Source organism: Bos javanicus, chromosome 14, assembly GCF_032452875.1.
Source record: "Bos javanicus breed banteng chromosome 14, ARS-OSU_banteng_1.0, whole genome shotgun sequence".
Taxonomy (NCBI): domain Eukaryota; kingdom Metazoa; phylum Chordata; class Mammalia; order Artiodactyla; family Bovidae; genus Bos; species Bos javanicus.
The window spans coordinates 37760678-37787638 of NC_083881.1; the positions used below are offsets into that span (position 1 = coordinate 37760678).

Below are 26961 nucleotides of genomic sequence, written 5' to 3' on the forward strand. Positions count from 1 at the left end.
CTAAACTAGCTGCTGGGAATTACAGATCTGCGCCCAGCCTCCCTCAGGGCCTGGCTCTCCAGTCCAGTTGGGAGAAAAATACAACACAAATATACTGAAACACAATGACAATGCAGACTGATTGCAGGTGCGGAGCGGGGATAGAGTCTGGTCTGTGGGGGATGCAGTGGGGTGGGAGGGGGCGGGAACAGGGAGACCCTCTGTGAAGAGGAGGTTTTAGGTCTAAACCAGAGTGGGGAGCACGCCGAGCGGCTGGCCAGGGGAGCTGGGCAGGGGTGCCAGGCATGGGGAGGGATAAGCGAAGACTTTCCTGAAGGAAAACTGTTGTAGCTGAGTCATCCTGGGCAATGAGGAAAGAGAGAATGGCATGAAATTGTAAGGTATCTTTTTTCTAAAAGCGAAGTATGGGAAACAGATTTTTCCTATAGGATTAAAACAAAAATACTATGTCATTTTAATATGGAAGTTCGAAACTGGCAAGTAGGGACTCTAATCTCTGGTTCTGCAAATGGACACAGCAGGCTCAACAGACCCCTTGATCCTGAGGTCGTCCGTGTGCTATCTGGCTGCTTCCACACACCCCCCAGAGTGACTCCTGTGACAAGCACAGAAAGACTGGGCAGGGGACATGGTCAAGGTGCTGCCATTACCACCGGAAGTGGCAGTGATGGTTGGGGAGAGGTTGAGAGCAGATGGTCCCACCCCACTAACTGGATTGTCCCATCAGTGACACTTCAGAGCGGTCCTGGGGGCCTCCCAGCCCACCAACCAGCTAGCTGCAGTGAGACTGGCCACAGAGTCAGTGGGTTAGGGACACTCCCATTCAGCTCCATCCTCCCTTAGTTTTCTTTCTTCTGATCTGCCACAATCAGATTACATAAACACCTATGGTTCTCAATTGCTTTAGGCCTTTTCATCGTGGCTCTTCCACCCTTATAGCAGATAGCTACTGTAAGGGGCTTCCCTGATGGCTCAGTGGTAAAGAATCCACCTGCCAATGCAGGAGACGCGGGTTTGATCCCAGGGTTGGTAAATCCCCCAGAGCATGAAATGGCAACTCACTCCAGTATTCCTGCCTGGGAAATCCCATGGACAGAGGAGCCTGACAGGCTACAGTCCATGGGGTCACAAAAGAGTCGACAAAACTTAGTGACTAAATGACAACAACAACTTCCTCTAAGTTCCAGATGCTACAAAGCTGTTTTTTTTTTTTTTTTTTGTCTATGCTGCTGCTGCTGCTTCTAAGTCACTTCAATCGTGTCTGACTCTGTGCGACCCCATAGACGGCAGCCCACCAGGCTCCCCCATTCCTGGGATTCTCCCCCTTCCTAAATTATCTGTTCGTTTCCACAGAAGTGTGGCTCTCCAAGGGTCACTTATTTGCTGTCTTTCAACCAAATGCCTCATGTTAAAATTCTTCCTTAAAATATTTTTCTTGAGTAACAGTCATTTGAACGTCTCTCTTAAGGAATTACTGAAGTCAAGAGTTAGTGGAGTGAAAAAATGACCAAATGAGAAAAGTAAATGATATGACAGGGAGAGTGAGGTGATCCCAAGTAGTGCCTCAGTCTCTGCCTCCAGAAATGAGGAGCTTGAGATGTACAGGGCTGCTCCCCTTCCTCCTGAACGTTTCTTTAAAATCAAGGTTGAGACACTATCTTAATTCCATGTGATGATTTTTACCCTCAGGACCAAGACAAGAGGGGAGCAAAACATTCTGTCACATCTTATAAACATGGAATCAGAACAGAAAAGTTACAGGAGCCAGCGAATTATTAGCATCCCTTAAAGTTCTAACTCTAAATGCTAACCTGCAAGGCAACTCAGTATCTACAGACTGTTGCGTCATTTCTATCACCTACTACCTCTTAGGTGATCCTCATATTCCCTGATCTAGAAGAAATAAACAGGGCTCCATAATAAGACTTCAGAAATAAGCTTCTTGTGTTTCCTAGGATGATGCACCACTGCCTACTCTAAGAAGTAAAGATCCAGAGATTTACCATGCTTTCCTGAATCTTTGCACTGAAGTTGGTTGGTACCATGTCTCCTGATTTTCCTAAGCTGCCATTGTTGGGGAGTACAATTGTTTTCCCTCAAAGGTTTTGCTTCAAGCTAAAATAAGGTGATGTACAAAGGTGGACCCATTTCCTTGGGATTTCAGAAACAAGCAACAATCTCTATAGCACAAGAAATAATAGCAATACAACAGTAATTAACACTACCAGTCAGGCAACCTGAAGTGGTCAGTAACTATTAACACATCATCTCCCTTTGCTGCTAATGGTGAACCAGTGATTTTCAACAGTGGCCACTGCCAGGAGTCTTACTTTCTAGTTCTTATTCTGCCATTATTGGGGCAGAAAAAGGGGCAGGGAAAGGGGAAGTGTGTCTTTATGTTCTTAAACCTTTGATTATTTTTTAAAGACAAAAACACATTAAGTAAATAACAACTGCTAGAGGGGCCAGGAAGGACTGAGCAAGTTGCAAGTCTCTGTATCTGGAGAAGTCATTAAAGCAGAATCTGGAAAGAGACTAAAAACAGTCAAAGTAAAATATAAAAGGTTAACAGGGTAGTAAACTTTTTTTTTTTGGCCTATTGTGTCATTGAAATAGTATTTTTTTTATTGTAGTAAGAATACTTAACATGAAATCTACCCTATTAAACATTAAGCGCCCAATACTTAGACTGTAAACAATCTCCCTGCAATGCAGGAGACCCGGATTCAATCACTGGGTTGGGAAGATCTGCTGGAGAAGGGAATGGTTACCCACTCCAGTATTCTTGCCTGGAGAATTCCATGGACAGAGGAGCCTGGTGGGCTACAGTCCATGGGGTCACAAAGAGTTGGGTACAACTTAGTGACTAACACTTTCACTTATTTTTTACAGTATTATCTCCAGGCACAATGCGGTATAAAGCTCTAGGACTTATTTCTGTTTAACATGAAACTTTATACCTTGGAACAGCACCTTGCAAATGCTCCTTCAGCCCCTGGCAACCACCATTTCATTGCTTCTACGTGCTGGACCATTACAGATCCTTTCTATAAGTAGAATTATGCAATATATTTGTTCTGTGATGGACTTATGTCACTTAGCAAAATGAACTGAGCATTTTTAAAAAAGCCAAGTGAAATCTTAAGAAGTAGTTAACTAGCTAAGTTAACTAGCTAGTTAGTACAAGGTCTTAAAATGTTTGTTGATTATAAACTATTACAACAGAATACTCGCAGACTATTTAACACCCTCCTCCCGCAAAGACTTTCGACAGACAGATTGTGGCTAGCTAGGACTTGGTTAAGAGTTTTATGAAGCTGTTATAATCAGAGATCTTTGCATCACAACCTTTCATTATGTAGGTTCCTCCAATTTAAACTAATCATAAAAGTCAATAATTAAAGTAAGCATAAGAAAGTCATTTGCTAGAATGTCCCTCATAGGTTCATTTTTCACCTGCCAAGATTGAATTACCTCTTGTATATCACTAGGTGACAATAACAGGGAAGAAGCCAAGAGTGCATTTCAAATTAGAGGCTAAGAACTAACAAAGAGTATCTCACTAGCTCTAAAAGTTAGCTGAGGGCCACGAAGGCTAGCAGGGTTACATGTGCCAAGTACCCTATCTACAAGCAAAGTGAAAAACAAGTCAATGCAATGCTCGGTGATCACAGAAAACCATCATCTAAAATAAATGATGCTCAGCAGAGAAGAGAGGAAAGACCCTTCCTCAAAGTCTGTGCCTATTAACAGGCAATATTAACTTTAAAACAGGGTCAGTTTGGGATAGAGATGTAAATCTTGAGTACTTTTATATCTAAAAATATTGCAAAACACAAGACGGCTTCCAGTTTCCAGTGTGTCAGACACATAAAAGTAAACAGTAGCCATAAAACAGGAGCATTTTTTAAAAAGAAATTTCAGACGTCTGGAAATATTAAGTTGCACAATATGAAATGGCCATTTTTGTATATTAAAAGTCTGAACATCAAAAATTACACATGATTCCACCAAAGAAAAGGCAGGGCTTATTAATTTAATGTTAAGAATTAAAGTTTGAAGACCTGCTACAAGTCTTTGGTTTCATAAGGAGGTTTACTTCAGTGGGAGAATATTACTAAAGTAAGAAAAGGATTTTCAATATTCTGTGCTAAACATATATCTCAAATCACACAGAACTGGGGCCTGTCAGTATTTGCTTAAATAAGCCTAAGAATAAAGTTTTCCATGTATAACCAGCCCTTTTTCATTTTTGTCTAACATATGACATTCATCCCTAATAACATTTTCTATTCCCAATCAATTTCTCCATCCTCCTGGGGGAATGCTTGAATCCAGCTATTAATGGTAAAACTTTAGGTGCATGGACCTTCTGTGCCCACATACACCCCACTTCTCAATCTATTATTCACTGCTTTCTCCTACTCACTCCAGCCCTTCTCTACTGCTCTTTCTTTCAAACTTGGCACACTGACAGTCCCATCTGTCCGTGTCAGGCTCTCCCCACCCCCCTTCTTTTAATACACCAGTGATCTAATCTTTCTTGCCTAGAATGGGGGGATTCTGCTTAGCCCCAATCCCTCTGCCTTTCCCATACAGGTGAGTTCTGTTGTTCAAAGAATGCTTGACGGATTTTGTCATATAACTCTCCATTTCTGCCTTATTTAGACCTTGATCATTTGCTCAAAACCAATTTCACCTAGAAGGCATCAATAAACAGAATGTGAATGTTATAAATGAGGATAATTTTCTAGGGAGGAGTTGTACACACCTGCAACTTTAATATTAGAATAAAAAGGTTCACCTACACTGGCTAGATTTCCATGTGGATGGATATTTTCTTCCCAGTACACGATGTACTATGTTCTCTCTGGAAGTATTTCAGTGGTACTTTTTTTGTTTTGTCTTTTTTAAAAAAGGTTAACTTTCTGGACTCTGGGAAATGTACACAGGCACTGAGTGAACTCCATCACGTTTAGTATTAAGGAAGTAATTTTAAGAGGAAGGGGACCGCAATGCGCCTTCAACACTTTCAGGATGGAGACTTTCAGAAGAGTTTCGGGTACATGTCTGCCTCATTCTATCTGGCTGAATCCTTTTTCACTTCTGGTTCTGGAACCCTATGCCGCCAAAGGACTGACACACATAGATTATCTGATGTTCTACCGTTTCCAAAGACCCGGGCAGTACCACCCTCCGGCGTTTACATACCTGGAGTTTGCTATTTCCACTTTGGTTCTTGCCATGGCGGCTGCCCGTTGTGCGCCTTCGATCGCTCTGTCCACCTTCTCCCTAGTTTTTGTATTTCTTATTGGTATCAGCTGCTTCCTTATTCCACGGACCAGGATATTATTTTTGTATTTTCCCTCTTCCTTGGAGCCATCGGGAAAGACAGTGCAGCCGTAGCCGTGCCTCTTGTTATTTGCCCACTCGCCTTCGTACTTCATACCGTTGGAGCGCTCGCTGATGCCGAAGCCGGTGCGCTTGTCGTTCTTCCACTCACCCATGTAGATCTCCGTGGTGGTGGCGTCCACGTGGTCTTCCACGGGGCAGAAGTCACAGTCGACGTCGCCAAAGCTGATGGTGGAGTTGGCGTCGCTGGAGCTGATCCGGCTCATGGCTGCGTCGCTGCGGACCGAGCTGCGCTTGCTGGAGATGGACGACTTGGACTCGGACTTGCGCAGTTTCATGCTTCCCAGGAGGGAGCCCCGGCGGAAGAGGCCGCCCTTCTTCTTGCCCGAGAGCTCGGCGTCGGCGTGAAAGTTGAGCACGAAGCCGCCGCGGGTGCCGGCCGGGCTGTCGGCGGCGGCCGCGGCGTCGTGGAGCACGCTGCCGTTGCTCTGCTCGCTGCGCAGCGAGGCCAGCGACGTGCGCAGCGGCGAGCGGATCACCGTGGCCATGCCGTAGGGCACGCTCTGGCGCACGCCGTAGCCGTGCCGCATGCCGCCGGCCCACTGGCCCTGGTAGGTACCTTCGAGAGAGCGCAAGAGAGCACAGCGTGAGTGCGGGGCCGCAGATGGGCCGATGGGGGCGTGGGTGCGCACATGGAGAGCCCTGCGCGGGCCCGGGGACTCAAGGCCCAACCCCCCACACTGCCTAGTCAACTCTAAGCCATGCTTCGGAAATTCCCTTTGTGAATCCCCACCCTGAAGTGTTGTGTCTAGGCCGTTTCTGTAATTGTATATCAGCTTTGGGGATGTATCCCCCAAACGAGTGTACTGCTTACCTTTGGTAAAATTGAGAGGAAGCCAGAGGAAAATTTCCACTCTTAACCCTATGAAATTCATCTCAGAGCAAAGGTGTGCCTGACAGTGCCCATTAAAACTTTGTTGACACCATTTTTTCAATGAATATTATGCCTTCTCACGAATAGGATAATCTCTAATCTAAATCTACATAGGTTTTTCCGATAGGTGTTTGTTTGTTTGTTTGTTTTTCTTTTCACTGAAAACATTTTACAAAGCACTGACTTCTAATACAAGAGAGTGATCATTAGAAAACTTTTCTCCCCTTAAATTAACACATCAAAACCCCCTCTGAGGAAGGCAGTGCAATAGCAGACGAAGAAATGAGCTCTATTTGTGAGCTGTACTTTTACTAATCTAACTGAAAAATGAAAGACTTCAGGTCTGGCAGTTTGACATTCCAACAAGCTCAAAGACCTAAAATTATTAGTGATCTGAATGATTGGAACATGAGTTGTCAAACAAGTTTTCTTACATTTTCTTTCTACCACATTCATCATGTTCTTTTAGGGCAGGGAAAACTATTTAATATTCAGGATTATTATTTAGTTTTGGGTGAACCTTTTTAAGCTGAGACGGATTTGACAAATAGAATATATATTCTGAATAGAGTGAACCATTATGAAAAAACGGGCAATTTGTTTTAACATTTTGTACTTCCAAGTGAAAAGGTCAAGATCTGTCCCATATTTGCTAAATTTCTGCTTTCTTCTGGCCATTCTCCTCATGGTTTCCCTAGCTTCTGCCACTGTTCTATGAACCACATCATAAACCAGAAACATTCTGAGGCCAGGCATTACTTCATAGGAGAACACAAAATGTCCACACTCCTAGCTGTGTGTCCTGTGGTATGTAGATGTTTGATGACTTTATAACAAACAGCTGTGGTGGCTAAAAAGCATGCACTATTTATTTACCTTTGGGAAAACTAAGTTAAGGTCAGAGGGAAACTTCCATTCTTAACATTATGGAATTCATCTCAGAAGAAAGGTGTGTTTGACACTGTACATTAAAACTTTGTCATCACCAGATCATTTTTTCAATGAATATTATGCCTTCTCAGGAATAGGATAATCTCTAATTTAAAGCATTTGTTTTCAGAAGTTTTTCTATTAAGTAAATTAGCAAAGACATTTAAAAATTAACCTGGAGCAACTTCCTAAATCATTTTAGGAGGAACTGGATGTTAAGATTAGGAACTTAGAATTTTCTAAATTGAGTCCATTTCCTTTTAATTAAAGGCAAATTTTATATTAAACTAGCCCTCCAAAGAAGTTACATGGAAATTTTAAGACATAATTACTACTGTATTCTTTCTAACTCACAAATATTATAGAAAGTAAATCATAACTGTCTTGACTTCTTTCAGTTTTTGGTTATATAGAGTTACTTTGCAGTATACTTTTCATTTCAGATTGCCATGAAAAAAGTTCCATTGCATGGCATACATTTACTTTTAAAATACTTAGAAGTGCTGCTTACTGATTATTTCATGCACTTAAAAGTTAAAGCCATAGTGGCTCCCAAGTCAAAAGTTTTGACTAATTGCAAGACTACCATCTCCCTCTGTTCGTTCTGACATATTTTTGGTATATAAATAGACAGTAGCAGGGTGACAATGACATATTGGGTTGGTCAAAAAGTTCATTCGGGTTCTTCCCCTATATATCTGACAAAAAGCCCAAACGAACTTTTTGGCCAATCCAATACAAAGGGGGTCTGGTACTGTGAATGTCCTACTCTGGGTAGGTCTTAACATCTTAACCTGACATCTTAGAACTTTTGAGGAGGTGGGTGGGCCATGACTTTCCCAAAAGGATAAACCCCAGAGGATAAGACACTCAAATACAACATTTCAGATGAAGAAGCTTTCTACTCAGTATTAGCCATCTCCAAACACCACCACTGTAACCCAGAAGGAAACTGAAATTATTAGAAAATTGCAACTGATTTTCCCTTTGCCTAGATAAAAATTCAAGTTCTAAAAGTTATACAACCTGACTTACATGCACTAACACAAGCCACCTTATTTTAAAATATTTTGTTTAAATAAACAAGGAACACTATAATCATTCTCCTCTAACTTTTCTACAGGTTAATTTTGCTAGAACAACTTCCAAACATACTGTTTGATATCAAGAAGTAGTTACACTTTTAAAACACAACCACACTATCTTAGGAAATGTTTAACACTAAGCAGAAATGAACTACTAGTTTCCTTAATCTGCTGTCTCCAAAATAAGACTAGTATTTAGAATTTCCAAACACACATTGCTTGAAAATCTAAGTGGTTTAAGGCAACAGCGATAACTAGAAAGTTTAGGTTGTTGCTTGACTGTAGTAGCAGAGAAGGCAGAACAATGGGATTGCCTATATTCCCATCTTAACCCTGTTGAGAAACAGTACATGGAAGAATTCCTCCATAGAATTGCTAGAAACTAATTTACAGTCAAAGTGTTAGTGATTCATCTGAAATTTAAAGTAGGTTTAGTTTAGTCAGTGAACTTAAGTGGGGGAAAAGGGCCTCTTTTTCCTTACGAAGCAGGTGGGTTCCACCTGCTCCCTGCTGCTCAAAGTTCTAATTAGTTCCTCTCACTTTCTTACACATGGATGCATAGTTCATAAGTTTAAAAAATATTTTTATGGATGATCTATGACTTTTCATCTGGGAACTGATTTTCTAGATACAGCCATTTTCACTAAATAAGTTTGTAGTGGAAGACTTCCAATTCAGAGAGAATTCCAGTCAAATTTAGATTTAATGTGCCAAATTTAAATCTACATGCTATGAATGAAAATGTGCATGGACAGGAATGCATATAATTAACACAACAATGTGTCTTTCTAGATATATTCTAATAGTTTCATGACAGGTGAAAAAACGAACCACAGCAGGATCTGAATTTTTAGCGAATATTCTGGGCACCTAGACTTGGATTTTGGGAACACTGTACTAACTATTCTTCCTTAATGTTCAGGGGGTTCTATTTCAGCAACACTTCATACTCAGATCACTAGTAAAATAAACCAAGTGATAGTTGTCAATGGAATTACAACTTCCTTCCTCCTGAGTTAAACGTCACCACAAAATACATGCAATCAGATTTTCTTAAGTCTGACAGAGGCTGCTAGGGATGGACTTGTAGTGGTGCAGAGGCAAGAAGTAAAGCTTGTGGAAGTGATCTGTCTTATTGTGGCCAAAATCTTTGCAGGAAATAAGTTATAGCAATACACTTCCACTTAGAATCCCATTTTATGATTCAGGACTTTCTAATTAACTGATTGACATATGAAAGAAAGTAACAGTAAGAATTCAATAATGATTTTTAGGAGTTCCCCCCTTTCCTAATTGGTCGCATACTTGTTTGTTTTGGTAGAAAAAGAAAACAGCAGTCCTGTGGTAATGCCAAATTTTGAGGTTTTTAAAAAATTCTTTTAAAAGTTAGTTTTAAAACAGGAGGCCAATTATCCATAGTCACCCTAGACACTTATTCGAGCTTCTGCAACACATAAACAGAAGACCTCTACTGTGCTATATATATATTTATTGCTAGGTATAATGAATACCCTAAATCAAGAGATTTTGTTTAATGAGTAGTAACTTTAAAAGAAGACTCATTTATTTTTAGCCTTCCAAATACTGAAGTAAAAGAACTATCCACCACCTTCTTGAAAGGTTGTAAACTAATGCACACGTTTGAAAGATAAGATTTGCATTCCACTTTTGAGCATGGAATTTAGTTATATTGTAGACCAGGGCCTCTGATAAAATCCAGTCACAAGCTAACACATTTATACGGGTGTCAACTAAGGTGCTCTGTGCCCATTGAGAACATTTAAGGGCCCTAATTTAACTACTGTGGAACTTGAAACTCATACAGCCCATACACAATTATTAGAGACAGTCCCCCCCCACTCCACTTTTAATCCATGAGAACTATATCCTTTATTTATACTGTAGGACGAAAAGATGTCCTTTTTAGCCAATCCTACCATGCTGCCGGTTTGTATTTGAAACATGGCCCAAGTGTTCTGAGTAAGTGAAGTGTACAAATTGTTTAAGCTTTTATATAAGCAGTTGCCTGACTGGGGTTGCACTGGGCTGGACAAACTTTTAATTGGACCCCTTTAATATCCTCCAACTCTGAGCTGCAGAATTCCGAAATGTGACAACCCTTTTCAATTATGATTATTATCAGAAAATGTGTTTTGCCAAAGCATACGCCATTTGCCCTTCTCAGTTTATTACACAAGTAAATTCATCAGGTTTTGACACCTGTATCAATAATATATACTTTTCCTGGTTGGGGAAAAAAGTGTAGGGGGGGGCTCTCCCCTATTGTATACAAAATTTCTTTTGCAAATATTAGTAAATATTAAAATTAGATGAATTTTGCTCACAGCCAGCATACGGTTTTCCATCACATACCTTAGGGCAAACCGGCGATTCCCTACTGCTATTCTCAGGAGTGAAGTAGCTGTTAATTTAGCTATTATAGGAATACACCTTTCAATTGTATTTTTTAAAACATAGACTTCACTGTTCGTTTCTAAAATGTTTTCCTAGTAATTTTTCCAGATATCTCCAGATCAACAATGATTACCTTCTTTTGATAGAAAACCGATACTTTAAGAAAGCGAAGGAATAGCAGAAAGAAAACCCCGCATTCTTTGAACCCCACCTGCATCAGGTGGCCTCTCCACTCCCATAACTACGATTACTTTCCAAATGCAGCTCCGATAAGGAACAATTCCCCAACATCCCAGTTCTGGGGTTCTGGCTTCTATCTTTAGGCCACTAGAGGACCAGAGGCGAAATACGACTCCACGTGAAACCAATCCCGGGAGCTGTGCGCCGCGACCGCCAGCCTCCAAGCCCAGCGCGCTCGCTCTCACTCCACGGGAGTGGCGATTTCAAACCCGGCCGGGAGAGGGAGGGATCAGGAACGTAATGTGACGGGCTCAAGTGACAGCGTCCTCTTCCCAGTCCAGCCCTCTCGGGCGCGCTCCCTCCCGGGGGCAGCGCGGCGCTGGCGCCGGCCAGGTGTCTTCACGCCTTGTTCCCCTGGGTGTGGACACACCACCCGCCCCCAGAACCGGGTCAGATCCAACCCCCAGCGCACCCGCCGCGTCCTAACGCCCCCTCCCAGGGAGAGTGGCCGCGGGAGGAGGGTAGGAGGCTCCCCCAGGTGTTTTGGCGGGTTTCCGGACACGTGCGCCTCTCGTCCTCCCCGCGGCCCCGCAGTCAGGGGCAAAGCCCTCCCCCAGCGCCCAGCTCGCGGGGCAGCCGAGCCGCCAGCGACGCAGCTCACCTCCGTCCCCGTAGGTCTCCACGCCGTACCCGTCCTGCAGCCCGTTACTCCAGGTCCCCTCGTAGCGGGCGGGGGTGCACAGGCTCTGCCGGACCCCGTAGCGCCCCTTGAAGCCATGTGACCACTCCCCCCGGTACATCCACTTGCCCTTCGTCTCCACCCCCAGCCCGTGCCGCTTGCCCTGCGCCCAGTAGCCCTGGTAGGTGTTTCCGCTGGGCCAGGTGTAGCCTCCGACCACCTCGAAGCCATGAGACCAGGAGCCCGAGTACTCGCCCTGGCCCTTGGGCCCCGTGCAGATGCCATGCCCGTGCGCCTTGCCCTCCTCCCAGCCGCCGCAGTAAGTGCCGCCATCGTCGAAGTCGAACCTTCCGCCCGTCATTCGGGGGGCAGCCCCGGCGCGCTCCCCGCGGGGGCACGGACGCGGGCAGAGCTGGGCACGGCAGGGTGTAGCTCGGGGGTGGGGGCCCGGCGGGCGAGCTCACGACAGCGCCCCGGGCAGCTCGTGCCGCCGCTCGGCTCCAGTCCGACGCCGCCCCCGTCCTCCCCTCTTCTTTCGTCGCCGCCACCGCCGCCTTCCTCCTCCAACTCCTCCTCCTCCTCCTCCTTCGCCGCCGCCGCCGCCGCCCGGGGCCAGCGCCGAGCGCGAGAGGACAGCCCGGGCTCCGGAGCGGACCTTCAGCTGCTCCTGCCCGCCCACGTGAGCCGGGCGCCGCCCCGTGCCCGCCCCTCTTCCCCTCCCCAGGCGCCGAGGCCCGGCCCCGCGGCGCTCCCCTCCCGTGCCAGCTCCCCCCCGCCCCCGGCCCTGCCCCCAGCCCGGGAGCCACCGCTTCCCCGGCGGGCGGGCAGGGGGACGTGGGGACCGCCCGGCGCGGCCGTGCGGCGTAGCGGGATGCGGGTGGGCGGCGAGTGTGCCCAGGGGCGCGCGAGTGCCCGCCTGCCTGGAGACCGAGGCGCGGGCGTGGAGGGCGGCGGAGGCTCCGGTGTGTGTGTGTGTGGGTGTGCGTTTGGGGTTTATCACCGTGCTGGAGCGCCTAGAAGTGCGGCCACGTGTGAGTGGAGGGAGAAAACTCCGAGGCGCGTTTGTCTGCAAGGGCTTTTCGTAGTTGCCTGTTTTCCGGCATTCCAACTTGTGTATCGTGGCGTTTGTCATGCTCAGCTGTCACCGTGAATTAACATCCCCCGGATAGATGGTTGCATGTGAAAGAAGTCTGCGACAGCCTAGATATAATTGTGCAGAATGTTCTTTTACACCTACCCGTCTTGAAACACATGTGTTTGCATTTCTTTAATGAAGATCGGGGGGAGGGCAGTGCAGTTTGAAAAAGCACAAAATACATGGGCTCGGTTTTTTGGTTTCTAATAATAAAGAGGATGTCTTTAATCTCTCTTTGTAGGGATTTAGGTATTCGCGTCCACCTCAGAGCCTGCTCCCTCTGAAGTCTTCTGTATTCTTCTAACAACCCTAGAAATTCTTCAACCCGGAGCTGTGTACTCAACAGGCAGACGGCTCAGCCTGTGTATGTTGTCTAAGTGTCTGGAATGTACACCTGGTTCCTCTCCACTGGCACCCACAATTTAAGAAAGTAAATAGACGCTTTCAAGGAGGAACATGGTAAGTAAAACACTGCTCTAAACTTACAAAGTCTGTGACCTACAAAACCGGGGACAGGTGTCAGCTGGTCTACTTTCCAGCTACAACACTGCTTGGTTGAATTCACTGTACACAACTCTTTTAAACCTCTATTTCATCATCATCCAAATGGGAATGTCAAGATTTACCTTTCACTTTCTCTCTAAGTAATAACTGAATTTATTGTGAGGGCAGTGTCAAGCCAAACATGAGAGATTTGTTAATAGGCGAGTTGAAACGTCTGTATTGCCTCTGGGTAAAAGCAGGCACTGGTTTCAACCTCACCCTTAAAATCCCCATAGGAGATGTCTCTCTGTGGTGCATCAGTTCAGTTCAGCGTAGCCAGGGTCTTAGGTTGGCCTTTCAAGGACAGTATTTATGGTCTCCCTTAGACTTAGAGGCTTTTGCATGACAGAGTAAGCACCAGAAGCTGCCAACGGTTCTCTCACTAGGTTCTGATAATCAGATAAAAATATAAGGACAGGTGTCAGAGAAGGCAGCAAGGAAAAAAGGAATCTAAACCGCACAGAAAAGGAACTGAAACTGACCTTGATTGGCTCTAGCTCAGGACTGGAGCTGGCCTTTCCTGCTTATCTGGCTGAAATAGTGAAAGAAAAATCTCAGTTTACACAGAACCAAATCACCAAAGAGGATTAGAAACCCTCATCCATGGCGCTGCCTACAGAGTTGCCAGGAATAGTGCTTACCCTAGTGGCCTGAAATAATTACGCACCTTGCTCAGCATCTTGTCCCCGGACTGGGGATTGATTTAGGCCACTGGGAAAATGAGGGCCCAGGATTTCGAAGCTGAACCATAATTCCATTTTTCTGTTGCAGGGCACACCAGGATCAGGAGCTACTGTAGACATTTCCATCTATTTTGGGGTTCTGTTTGATATGAGAAACTGTTATTGCTCAGGTCAATATACTTTTTTTTCCCCCTCATTTTTGAACTGGCTCTCTTTGTAGAGCAACCTTTGTTTCTTTCCTTTTTTGATTTTTTACCCACTCGTGTGTTAGGATCTACATACATGAATATTTGAGGTTTACACTTTTGTTTGCAAGCAGGGTAGAATCATTTAATACTGTGTGTGTGTTTGCATGTATGCACTCAGTTGTGTCCGACTTTTGCGACCCCATGGACTATAGCCCATCAGGCTCCTCTGTCGATGGGATTTCCCAGCAAGAATACTGGAGTGGGTTGCCCTTTCCTTCTCCAGGGGATCTTCCTGACCCAGGGATCGAACCCGCATCTCTTGCGTGTCTGGCATTGGCAGGCAGATTCTTTACCACTGTGCCACCTACTCTTCCTGATTAGCTCTCAGGCAGATGATGAATTTTCTGAAATATACAGCACAGAGTGAGTTTCTGGCTAATAGACATGAGTGAAGTCCATCTATGGTAGATGGACAAAGGGTGGTGGTATGGACACATCCTGGGAGAATATGGAGATTTGAGGATGACAAAAGATATGACCATTTAGCTCTTAATCTCTTCCTCTTGCTATCCCTAATAGATGTCTTCCTTGGAAAGACCCTTCATTAAAAGAAAGACTTCAGCACCAGATGTCTGCTATTAAATTTCAACTAATCAGTCCTAACTCGACTCTGCCACTGACTCTCTTCATGGGTGAAAATTAGTATCTAATTTTTGGTAGCTCACTGAGCAGTTTTTGGCAAAGTAACCACTCAAGCCATGCTTCCATTTGCCTGCTATTGTCCTGGTGGGATGTTTCTCCAGTCTCACTGATGTGTTCATTAATGTCAGTGTTCACGTTCAATGGTGGTGATTGGAGAAGACAGGGAACAAGAACCAGGAAGAAGAAGAGGCGCTGACAGTGATGGCCCCGCTCATAGGAGCAGTAGAATAATGCTGCAGTTTACTAGCTGGGGTTAGTAATGTCCTCATTTTCCCTCTCACTCTGAATCTTTGCCCTGGATAAGGGGGAGTTGAATTTAGCTTTAAGAAGGGATTAGTAAGAAGAGAATGTGAATGTTGGTTTGACAGGTGGGGTGGGGGAGGCCACTAAAGCCCAGGGGCCAACAGCCATGCTAGCACTTGCCTTTCCTCCATGTTCAAAACCCAGCACTAGTAGGTTTCCATTCTAAAAAAACTTATAGCAAAAAGTAAGCCATTTGAGTGTGAATGTTACTAACAATGTGGTGGTGAGGATATTTGGCTTAGAATTTTATCTTTTTTTTCAAGCTGAGGCTGTGTTTAAAATTTCATCGGTGATTTCCCTTTATTTACACATTAGAATTATTGAGAATTTTTAATAAAACTACAAACGACAGAAAGCTAACCTGAAGGTGTATGTTGTCTAAAGTGTGTTTATTGATTGAAAATGTAAGACAGCAAATAGAATTAAAATTGCTTGATTTATAAGTCGAAGCTAGTATTACTACTGTAATATATAGGATGGATAAACAAGTTCCTACTGTATAGCACAGGGACCTATACTCAAGATCCTGTGATAAACCATAATGGAAAAGAATATGAAAAAGAATATATATATATATGTATAATGGAATCTCTTTGCTGTACAGCAGAAATTAACACAACATTGTTATTTGTAAATCAACTATACTTCAATAAAATAGAGGACTGCATGCATGCTCAGTTGCTGGAAGTCGTGTCTTGACTCTTGAGACGTAATGGACTGTAGCCCACAAGACTCCTCTGTCCATGGGATTCTCCATGCAAGAATAGTGGACTGGGTTGCCATGCCCTTCTCAAAATAGAGGATTACTAGCATGTTTATAATAAAGCATTTGTGAAAATTTAAGAAATTTTCCCACAGTAAATGCTAAAGTTAAGAAATGTAGCCAGAAACTTTGTAGACAGCATGAAGTCAGAAGAGGAAGCAAATTACAAAATTAATGATTTTTAAAACTTTGAAGGAAATTATATTATGCTAGATTAGGTACTAAATTCTTTACATGCATTAATTAATTTAAATCTCATAATAACCCATTGGTTAGTACTAGTATTATTACCATTTTACAGAAGAAAATCTGGAGAAGGGAATGGCTTCCCACTCCAGTATTCTTGCCTGCAGAGTCCCATGAAGAGAGGAGCCTGGCAGGTTACAGTCCATGGGGTCGCAAAGAGTCAGACACGACTGAGCAACTAACATGACGACAGAAGAAAATAAAGTTTAAGGACAATTTTGTGCCCGGGATCGGTCGAGGTAGAAATGGTTGAGCTGGAATTTAAATCTGTCTGACTCTATTACCAGTCTTTACTGGCGTGTGGCTGAGAGCTTCCAAATGGGGGAGGAGGCAGATATGTGGAGACCGTAAGGGGTGGTAAAGATGACCTTTTTATTTTATAGAACAGCTACCTGGATAATAGTGATGCTGCTATCTAGAATTAAACAAATGGTGGAAGAAGAGTAAATTATAGAGGTTGGGAAGATAGGTTCATATCGGAACAGATGATCCAGAAATATATCTTAGAGATGTTCAGTAGGCAGTTGTTAATACAGGTCAAGAACTAAAAGTAAATTAGTCAATAAGTAAATATAGTTTTCCTCAGTATCTGTGGAATATTGGTTCCAGAACCACCCCTCTCAATAACAAAATCCACAGTGTTCAAGTCCCATATATAAAATGGCACCGTATTTGTATATAACCTATGCCTCTCCTCCCATATTCTTTAAATCCTATCTAGATTTACTTATAATCACCAATATAATTCAAATTCTATATAAATAGCGGCCAGCATGTGGCAGATTGAAACTTTACTTCATGAAACTTTCTGGAATTTTTTTTTCCCAAATATTTTTGATCTGTGATTGGTGGAATCTGTGGGTGTTGAGTTTCATACAGCATAAGGAGGGCCAACTATAATCTGTGAGCTCTTTTTCTGAAAGTTGTTTTTCAGTAGCCCCTCCTTTTGAGACTTGTACTATTCATGTTAGCCCGCTCTTTAGGAAGCCAGAAATTTGCTCTGTGCTGTATATTTCAGAAAATCCATCTTCTCTAGATCAGTCTCCTTGTTCATCCAGGACCAGTGGCTTATCTGCTATTCCCCCACCTCCTGTCACTTCCATTGTCCCAGGCTACCTCAACCTGGCCTCACCACCCATCGCCTTTTTCAGCATCATGGCCTTTATCTTAAAGCCCTTGCACACAGCCTGGGTTGTCCTCTGATTCAGACATAGGTCAGTGCTGAAGCCTAGAACTTGACAATCTGACTCGTTGAAAAGGCTCGCTGGTCTTTTCCATTCACTGAACAAGCATGGACTCTTAGTAAAGTCTTCACTCCTTTGATGCCCTTCATGCCTTCCTGGCCCTTCCCTGTCCTGCCTGAAGAACCCTACTGCATCTTTTCCACTGCATTTTCCTTTCCATAGTGACCTTCTGGTTCATCCGCCTGCCCAGCCCTCAAGCCTAAATCAGTTTCTCCTCCCCTGCTGATAGGAAGCCCCTTCTGGGAATAATTACAACATTTACCAGTTGCCATTGCAAATCATGGGTGGCAAACCTCAGACCAACCCCTCCACACCGCATGGCAGATCACTTCCCAGGAAACTTGTAGAAGCCCATTACTGTCTTCAAGCCCTTCTCAGCCCCAGTTCTTTCCTATTTGTCTTCTTCCTCCTGGAGAAAAAGTGGTAACCCATGGGAACACCTTTCCTCTCTTAAACCTTCCACTGGTTCTCATTTTCTTCCTTTCACCACCACCTCATCCCAGAGGTGAAGATGTCCTTTTTCCTCTCCAAGTTTTGGGTCAATTTCTTCTCTTTTGAATATACTTTAATTTCTTTCCTTCCACCCAACAGAGGTACTCGTATGTCTGCCATGTTAAGACAGCCCTTATTTCCCAGTTCTGCTTTCACCTCGACTCCTGTCCTCAAAACTGCACACCTCCTTGAATGAGTAGGTTACATTCAAGTCTTTCCTCCCCACCTCTCCTCACACCAGTTGATGTGGGTTTTATGCCCACCAGTCTAGGGCAGCTTGTTCAGCCATTAGTGAGTCACTCAATCATGTCTGACTCTATGACCCCATGGACCATAACCCACCAGGCTCCTCTGTCTATAGAATTCTCCAGGCAAGAATCCTGGAGTAGGTTGCCATTATTTTCTACAGGGTATCTTCCCAACCCAGGGATTGAACTCACTGCAGGTGAATTCTTTTCTGTCTGAGCCATTTAGGGACCTCCCAGTTGACAGCTACGATGGCATCTCTTCAATTCTTCTGCTAGGAGTGGCAGCTGCGAATTTGATACTGGTGAACACTTACCTCCCTCGGCTTCTGTACAACCCACATCTCTTAGCTTATCTCTGTTCTCCCACCCCCTGTCCTCCCACTTCAGCTGTCTCATTCCCTGTGTGTTTTGCTTCTGATTCCTTTCTAGTCTCCTTAGGCTATCTTTTGTGTCCAAAACATTAGCTTCACGGTGTCCAAATTTTGTGTAATTACTGGATACTTGTTGGCTTATTTTATACAACTAGGCAATCCTGCCCTAGGGGCTAAGAGTCTAATTTAGAAGTAGTCTTATTCTGATATAAAAACATCAGCTGAGCCTTATTTAAGTCTCAAGGGCAGTTCTTCAGTTCTTCCTATGATTTGTCCCTTGTGGTCTCTGCCTGTTTTTCCTAGTGGGCAGAGGTCCACTGGACTTAGACAGCATATGTGTCCAATGACAAGGCTCACAGAGGGTTCAGGAAAGGTCTAACAATGAAAAAGGTAATGACAAATTAAAGAGAGACTTAAAATGGATAGCAGGCTTCCCTGGTGGCTTAGATGGTAAAGAATCTACCTGCAATGCAGGAGACCTGGGTTCGATCCCTGGATCTGAAAGATCCCCTGGAGAAGGAAACTGAAGGTGATTTAAAGCAATGGAAAGTTTTCCTATACTCTTGGATTGAAGAATTAATATTGTTAAAATGGCCACACTACCCAAAGCAGTCTACAGATTTAATGTGATCCCTATTAAATTACCCATGATATTTTTCACAGAACCAGAACAAATAATCATAAATTTTATATGGAATCACAAAAGACCCAGAATCGCCAAAGCAATCCTTGGCGGGGAGGGAAGCTGGAGGCATAACCCTCCCAGATTTCAGACAACACCTTAAAGCTACAGTAATCAAAGTGGCATGGAATTGGCACAGAAACAGACATCTGGGTCAGTGGAACAGAATAGAGAGCCCAGAAATAAACCCAGACACCTAGGTCAATCTTTGACAAAGGAGGCAAGAGTATATAGTGGAGAAAAGACAGTCTCTTTAGCAAGTGGTGTTGGAAAAGCTAGATAGTCACATGTAAATCAGTGAAGTTGAAACACTTCCTTACACAGTATACAAAAATAAACTCAAAATGGCTTAAAGACTTAAATATAAAAGAAGGACACCCTAAAACTCTTAGAACATAGGCAAAACATTCTCTGACGTTAAGTTGTAGCAATGTTTTCTTAGGTCAGTCTTCCATAGCAATAGAAATAAAAGCAAAAACAAACAGATGGAACTGAATCAAACTTAAAAGCATTTTCACACAAAGGAAACCATAAACAAAATGAAAAGACAACCTATGTACGAGGAGAAAATATTTGCAAATAATGCCATCGACAAGGGCTTACTTTCCAAAATATACAAATAGTTCATACAACTCAATAACAGAAACCCGAACAGCCCAATCAAAATGGTCAGAAGATCTAAATAGACATTTCTTCAAGGAAGACGTACAGATGACTATTAGGCACATGAAAAGCTGCCCACATCACTAATTATTAGAGAAATGCAAATCAAAACCACAATGAGGTATCACCTTACAGTGGTCAGAATGGCCATCATTAAAAAGTCCACAAACAATAAAAATGCTGAAGAGGGTGTGGAGAAAAGCCCTCATACACTGTTGGTGGGAATGTAAATTGGTGCAGTCACTATGGAGAAAGGAATGGAGTTTCTTTAGAAAACTAAAAATAGAGTTACTATATGATCCACCAGTCCCACTCCTAGGTATATATCTGAACAAAACCCTAATTTGAAAAGATACATGTACCTCAATGTTCATAGCAGCACTTTTTACAATAGTCAAGACATGGAAGCAACCTAAATGTCCATCAACAGATGAATGGGTAAAGATGCATTACGTATATACAGTGGACTAATACTCAGCCATAAAAGAGAATGAAATAATGCCATTTGCAGCAGCATGGATGGACCTAGGGATTATCATACTAAATGAAGTAAATCAGACATAAAAAGGCAAATATATCATTTGTATGTGGTATCTAAAATATGATACTAATGAACTTATTTACAAAACAGAAACCAGGCTTGCTGCTCCTGCTGCTAAGTCACTTCAGTCGTGTCCGACTCTGTGTGACCCCACAGACGGCAGCCCACCAGGCTCCCCCGTCCCTGGGACTCTCCAGGCAAGAACACTGGAGTGGGTTGCCATTTCCTTCTCCAATGCATGAAAGTGAAAAGTGAAAGTGAAGTCGCTCAGTTGTGTCTGACTCTTCGTGACGCCATGGACTGCAGCCCACCAGGCTCCTCCATCCGTGGGATTTTCCAGGCAAAATATGATACTAATGAACTTATTTACAAAACAGAAACCAGGCTTACAGACATAGAAAACAAACCTCCCAAAGGGGGAGGGGTAAATTAGGAGTCTGGCATTGGCAGGTACAAACTGCTATACATAAAATAGATAAACAACAGGGTCCTACCATAAAGCACAGGGAACTATGTTCAATATCTGAAAATAACCTATAATGAAGAAGAATATGAGAAAGAATGTATATACGTATAACTGAATAACTCTGCTGTACGCCAGAATCTAACATAGCATTATACATCAACTATGCTGCAATTTAAAAAATTATTAACAAAGAAGGGAGGTGAACAATGTTGCTGAAAGCACAACTAAGGAGTAAGTAGTTGCCAAGTGACTGCTCGTTGAAGGAGAGAAAAACACAAAATCCATTATTAGACAGGAAAGAGGTATATAATATAATTGGGGAATGAATGGTTCCAAGAGATCTGAGATGGGATTCGAAACAATGGCCCATAATAGAAGAGGCAGCCCTCTGACTGAGTGCCACTGGGGAATGCCGCATCCTTGCCAAGTGCTGCAGTCCAAGCCCACATACCACCTTGGCACGCACACCTCAGAGACCTGGTGGATTCTTCAGATACTGACTGCATTCCAGATAAAGCTTCAATTCCTCTTCCTTGCCTTAAACACATTCTAGAATGTTTGTCATCGCTTACATCTCACTTATTATTTTCATATGGCAAACACTTTTTAAAGCTTACTCAGAAGGAGGAACACTCCAGGGGGTGGCCTTGGGGGCGCACAGCTCAGATCTCCCTCCCAGAGAACCTGCAGCTCAGAGGGAACATGGCAGACAGCCTTCAGCTGCTGTGAGTTCAGATCTGCTGTGGTGTTCACACCAAGTCCATGCTCTGCCTGGGACATCCCCTTCAATGTAAAGGCAGGGCTTCCCTGGTGGTTCAATGGTGAAGAATCCACTTGCCAGGGTGGGAGACACCAGTTCCATCCCTGATCTGGGAAGATCCCACGTGCTGCAGAGCAATTAAGCCGGTGTGCCACACCTACTGAGCCTGTGCTCTAGAGCCTGGGAACTGCAACTACTGAGTCCATGTGCTGCCTACTGAGCTGGTGCACGTAGAACCTGAGCTCTGCAACAAGGGAAGCCACCACAATGAAAAGCTGTCTACTGCAGCTGGGGAGTAGTCCCCATTCTCTGCAACTAGAGGAAAGCGTGCACAACAACAATGACCCAGCACAGCCAAAAATAAATAAATATATAAAAAGTAAAAGGCAAATGGCTGGATCTCATAAACTCTGATCTATAACTCCCCCCTGACCCTGGCCCACCCCCCAAAAAAAGACAGGAAAAAAATAAAGCAGAGCACCTGGTAGGCCTCTTGGATTCTGGGAGCAATACCACACTTAGAAACAGCTCCAGTCTACATGCTGAATGACATGGAACGAAGGCTGCCAGCTTTGAGAGGGCTCAGAGCAGGAAAGCGTTTTGCAGGAGGCTGGGGCTCTGGTACTAGCAGCCCTTCCTCTTGGGCCATATCATCAGGCAGATCCTTTGGTGTTAGTGTTTGGTGTAGGTGGTGAGAAAAGATGCAATGTGAAGACTGTGGTAAGGCCCAGTGGAGGGATCACAATGCAGGGCTCTGGAGTGCTGACACAAGGCCATAGAATCTGCAGAAGAGAATTATAGAATTTTTGAGAAACAGTTACTTGACTTTAGCAAAAAAAAAAAAAAAAAGGAATGCTTGACCGTGGGATACCAAGTGACTATTACTTTAGAATTTCCCACTGTGAGCTGGGTCCTGCTAAGACAAAGTTGGATGAAACCATAGCACACATAAAGGGTAATGGTGACCTACACAAAAATACCTGAACAATATGAAGATGGACAAATCCAGTTGCCATCTGTTGTAAGATGAACGTGGTATATCCAAGATCAAGATGAGCAGAACCAAAGGACACAAGAAAGCTGCAAGAACAGGTTGCCCAGAGCCCCATGTGGCCCTAGGATTGCACTAACATTCCTTACCCACCATCACCTATGGGAAAACTAGGGTTCCATTTGACCAGTTGAAGGAGGAAGAGAAGCCACACTTGGTTTATCAATGGACAGGCTATTATGTGGATAAAGCTGAAAATGAATGAAGGCTGCATTATAGCTCCACTCAGGAGGGGTCTTGAGAGTATTCAGAGAGGGAAAATCTTTGCAAGGGACAGAGCCGTGAGTGCTGAACCTGGTCATCTATTTTATGGGAAAGGAAAAGTGGCCTGAGGTGGGGAACATATGTAGATTTTAAGCAATGGCCAACAACCTGGCCATCTGGTCAGAGGTCTGTGAGGGAAAGGACTGGAAGGTGGTAGAGCAGACATGTGGATGAACATGTGGGAATGGGCCCTGAGTGTGAAGAATTTTGCGCTACATGTCAATGGCCTTCATGAAAGGGACACTGAGAACCCAGGACTCTCCAGCCAATAGCTGAGCACAGTGGGACTGCTTGAGCTGGACCATTCCTTCTCAACACAGGCCTCCTCTGCCAGGCTTATATTTTCTGTGCTCCCCACTGACCTGGCTGAAATGTTCCCCACTGACATTGACCTGGCCAAGCTACACAGCAGTCTGAATTCTCCCTACTAAATCCTGCTTTCTTCCCTCTTTCCTTTCATAGGTTTCAGACCTGTGTTGTGACCCAAAGACTCTGCCCACCTACTCCTGATTCCTTTGGTCTTATCCCTCACATGTGTTCACTTCAGTATATCTCTTGTGTGTCTAATTCCATCCTGACATCTGCTTGTTGAAGGATCTAAACTGATACACCCAGTGATCTTTCAAAAATAAGCACATACATAAACATGTTTATGTTTACAGGTGGGCGCCATGGTCAAAGAGAGATGAAAGTCTGCTGTATTATTTGAAAAGGTACATGCACCCCTATGTACCTTTAGTGCTATTCACAAGAGCCAAAATATTAAACAACCTAAATGTCCGTCAACAGATGCATTCATAAAGAAGATGTGGTACATATACACAATGGAATACTACTTAGTCATAAAAAGAATGAAATAATGCCATTTGCACCAACATAGATACAACTAGAGATTATCGTACTAAGTCTGAGAAAGCCAGATACCATATGATATCATGTATATGTGGAATCTAAAATATGTCTACCAAACAGAAACAGACTCATAGAGAATAGACTTACGGCTGTCAAGGGAAAGATGATGTAGGGGAGAGGATGGGTTGGGAATTTGGGATTGGTAGGAGCAAACTCAACAACAAGGTCCTAATGTATAGCATAGGGAAATATATTCAATATCCTGAGATAAACCATAATGGAAAAGAATATGAACAAATAATGTATAGGTTTGTATAACTGACTCATTTTGTAGTTTAGAAGAGATTGGCACAACACTGTAAATCAACTATACTTCAATAAAAATAAAAATAAAAAAGTCTGCTTTAGAACTTAACAAAATTGAATTGAAAATCAGATTTTTATGGGTTCTTAAGAAAGAATGAAGAAGCTCTCTGTGTATTTATATGGAAAAATCCCCAAGATCTATTAAGTGGGTAAAAGCAATATACAGAATAATGTATGTAACCTGTTGAATTTTTCTGCATGTGTATCTGTGTAAAAAGCTGTAGAGGAGGATGGGCAGGGGGAGAACCCTCTAAAGATACAAATCAAACTAAAGGGGATGGGAATGGCCATGCTCATTAAATAATATTTTCATTTGTTTTTTTCTTGCACCTTGAAATTGTGCTACCTGTTAATAACTACACTGAAATGTCAGTCTTCAACATTTTTGCATGTTACTATTTTAAAAAGTCAATCCTTTATATGTTATTGAACATAACTTCCCATTGGCATATGAAATAGTAACCTATATACAGCAGTGAGTGGACCTGATAAACCTAGAAAGAAGAAAGAAAGATAGTGCTAAGTTGTGTCTGACTCTTGGGATCCCATGAGCTGAAGCCTGCCAGGCTCCTCTACCCATGGGATTCTCCAGGCAAGAATACTGGAGTGGGTTGCCATTTCCTTCTCCAGGGGAACTTCCTGACCCAGGAATTGAACTCAGGTCTCCCACATTGCAGGCAGATTCTTTACCAGCTGAGTTACATGGGGACCTGATAAACTTACGGACTCTAAAACTTAGTCTCCCAGATGGTAAAAGACTGCGTGATCCAGATGGCTGGAGCAATTTCTGACTCGCCAACTGATGGAATGATTCATAGCTTCTCTGTGTGAGTGTGACAGAGTGGACATTTAGAGACTTCCAACTGTATACTGTATTTCAACTGTATACTGAAAACTAAGATCATGGCATCCAGTCCCATCACTTCGTGGCAAATAGATGGGGAAACAATGGAAACTGTGAGAGATTTTATTCTGGGGGTGCTTCAAAATCACTGTGGATGGTGACTGCAGCCATGAAATTAAAAGACCCTTGCTCCTTAGAAGAAAAGCTATGACCACCCCAGAAAGCATATTAAAAAGCAGAGACTTTGCCAACAAACATCCGTCTAGTCAAAGCTGTGGTTTTTCCGGTAGTCATGTATGGATGTGAGAGTTGGACTATAAAGAAAGCTGAGCACCAAAGAATTGATGCTTTTGAACTGTGGTGTTGGAGAAGACTCTTCAGAGTCCTTTGGACAGCACAGAGATCCAACTAGTCCATCCTAAAGGAAATCAGTCCTGAATATTCATTGGAAGGACTGATGGTGAAGCTGAAGCTCTGATACTTTGGCCACCTGATGTGAAGAACTGACTCATTTGAAAAGACCCTGATGCTGGGAAAGATTGAAGGCAGGAGGAGAACGGGACAACAGAGGATGAGATGGTTGGATGGCATCATCGACTTGATGGAATGAGTTTGAATAAGCTCTGGGAGTTGGTGATGGACAGGGAAACCTGGCGTGCTGCAGTCCATGGGGTCACAAAGAATCAGACATGACTGAGCGACTGAACTGAACTGTATGCCGTTGTACTAGTCCCGGCATGGTTGCTGAGCTAAACGAGTTGCTACTTCTGTAAAGAAGTATGCACCACCATTTCCTTCCTGAATGTTACAGCCCACGCTAAATTATGCCTCATTTCCACCTCTGATCCATACTAAATATTCCTTCAGTACAGATACTTCATTAAAGTGCAGGTAAGAGTCCCTTGGCAAGCATTTTCATTGCTTGTCCAGACTCTACTTTTCCCTGGCAAAATCTCCTGAAGAGGCTTAGTCACATACATTCTGAGAGCATCCCCTGCATCCTAATGTATTTCTGATGAAGAATCATGTCTGTAGGACAATTTTCCAAACTCCCTTGATGTCAATCATCAGGGGGTACTTGTTAAATAAACATGCCCAGGTCTCTTCCTTGGTGAATTCTGCTTCAGTGGGTTTGAGCTCAAATCTGTGATTTTAGTAAATACTCTGAGTCTTCAGGGAAACATTACTGTAGGGTCATGTAGCCTCATGTAGGCTACCTTAGATTCCATAAACTGATAAAGTGAATTCAAAGTTTCCTGATACTAGTGATCCTAATATTGGTTTCTCATATGAATTCTTCCTCAAAGTGCTTTGATAATTGTAAACAATATCCTCTACATTGTTTAAAAGGCAAAATTTAAAAGTCCTATGTAAGTGAGTGGTTGCTAAGAGTAAGTGTACAATAGACAGTGAATAATTATCAGTAAAAGAAGTCATTAATGAGGTGACCTTGAAACCCAGAACTTAACAAAAATCTGATAATTCTAAACCAAATCAGTTGGTGGACTTGTGAAGTCTCCATTCCTTTCCCAGTGACTTTAGAGTATAATCCCTTATTGGTCATATCATTTGTAATTATTTTCTTCTATTCAGTAGGTTGTCTTTTTGTTTTAGCAATGATTTTCTTTGCTGTGCAGAAGCTTTTTAGTTTTATTAGCCCCCATTTGTTTATTTTTGCTTTTATTTACTTTAGGAGACAGGTCCAAAGAATTACTGCTGTGATTTATATCAAAGAATGTTCTGCCTGTGTTTTCTTTAAGGAATTTTATAGTGTCTACTCTTATATTTAAGTCTTTAATCTTTTTTGAGTTTATTTTTGTATGTGGTATTAATGTTCTCATTTCATTCTTTTACATGTATCTGTTTCAGTTATCCCAACATCATTTGCTGAAGAGATTTTCTTTTCTTCATTGTATATTCCTTTCTCTTTTGCCATAGAATAATGGACCATACATGTGTGGGTTTATTTCTGGGCTGTC

The 26961-nt window shown here is 43.2% G+C and overlaps 2 protein-coding genes across 9 annotated transcripts in view; one reads left to right on the forward strand and one right to left on the reverse strand.

The window, feature by feature from the left end:
* JPH1 (junctophilin 1) overlaps positions 1-12091 on the reverse strand; it is a 91350-nt gene extending 79259 nt beyond the window's left edge. For 4 of the 7 annotated variants that reach the window (XM_061439025.1, XM_061439027.1, XM_061439026.1 and 1 more), the window contains exons 1-2: positions 11558-12039; positions 5212-5971 (exon numbers count right to left, since the gene is read on the reverse strand). In XM_061439025.1, coding sequence (XP_061295009.1) covers positions 5212-5971; positions 11558-11936 — 1139 coding nt within the window. In that variant the 5' untranslated portion in view covers positions 11937-12039. Of the gene's footprint in view, positions 1-5211; positions 5972-11557 lie in introns of all 7 variants that reach the window. The other 3 variants (XR_009740855.1, XR_009740854.1, XM_061439028.1) reach the window with 1 other exon arrangement.
* Positions 12092-13080: 989 nt separating this feature from the next.
* GDAP1 (ganglioside induced differentiation associated protein 1) overlaps positions 13081-26961 on the forward strand; it is a 49305-nt gene continuing 35424 nt past the window's right edge. The window contains exon 1 of one of the 2 annotated variants that reach the window (XM_061439033.1): positions 13081-13169. The gene's annotated coding sequence lies outside the window, so the exon portion shown is untranslated. The remainder of the gene's footprint in view (positions 13170-26961) is intronic. The other variant, XM_061439029.1, reaches the window with a different exon arrangement.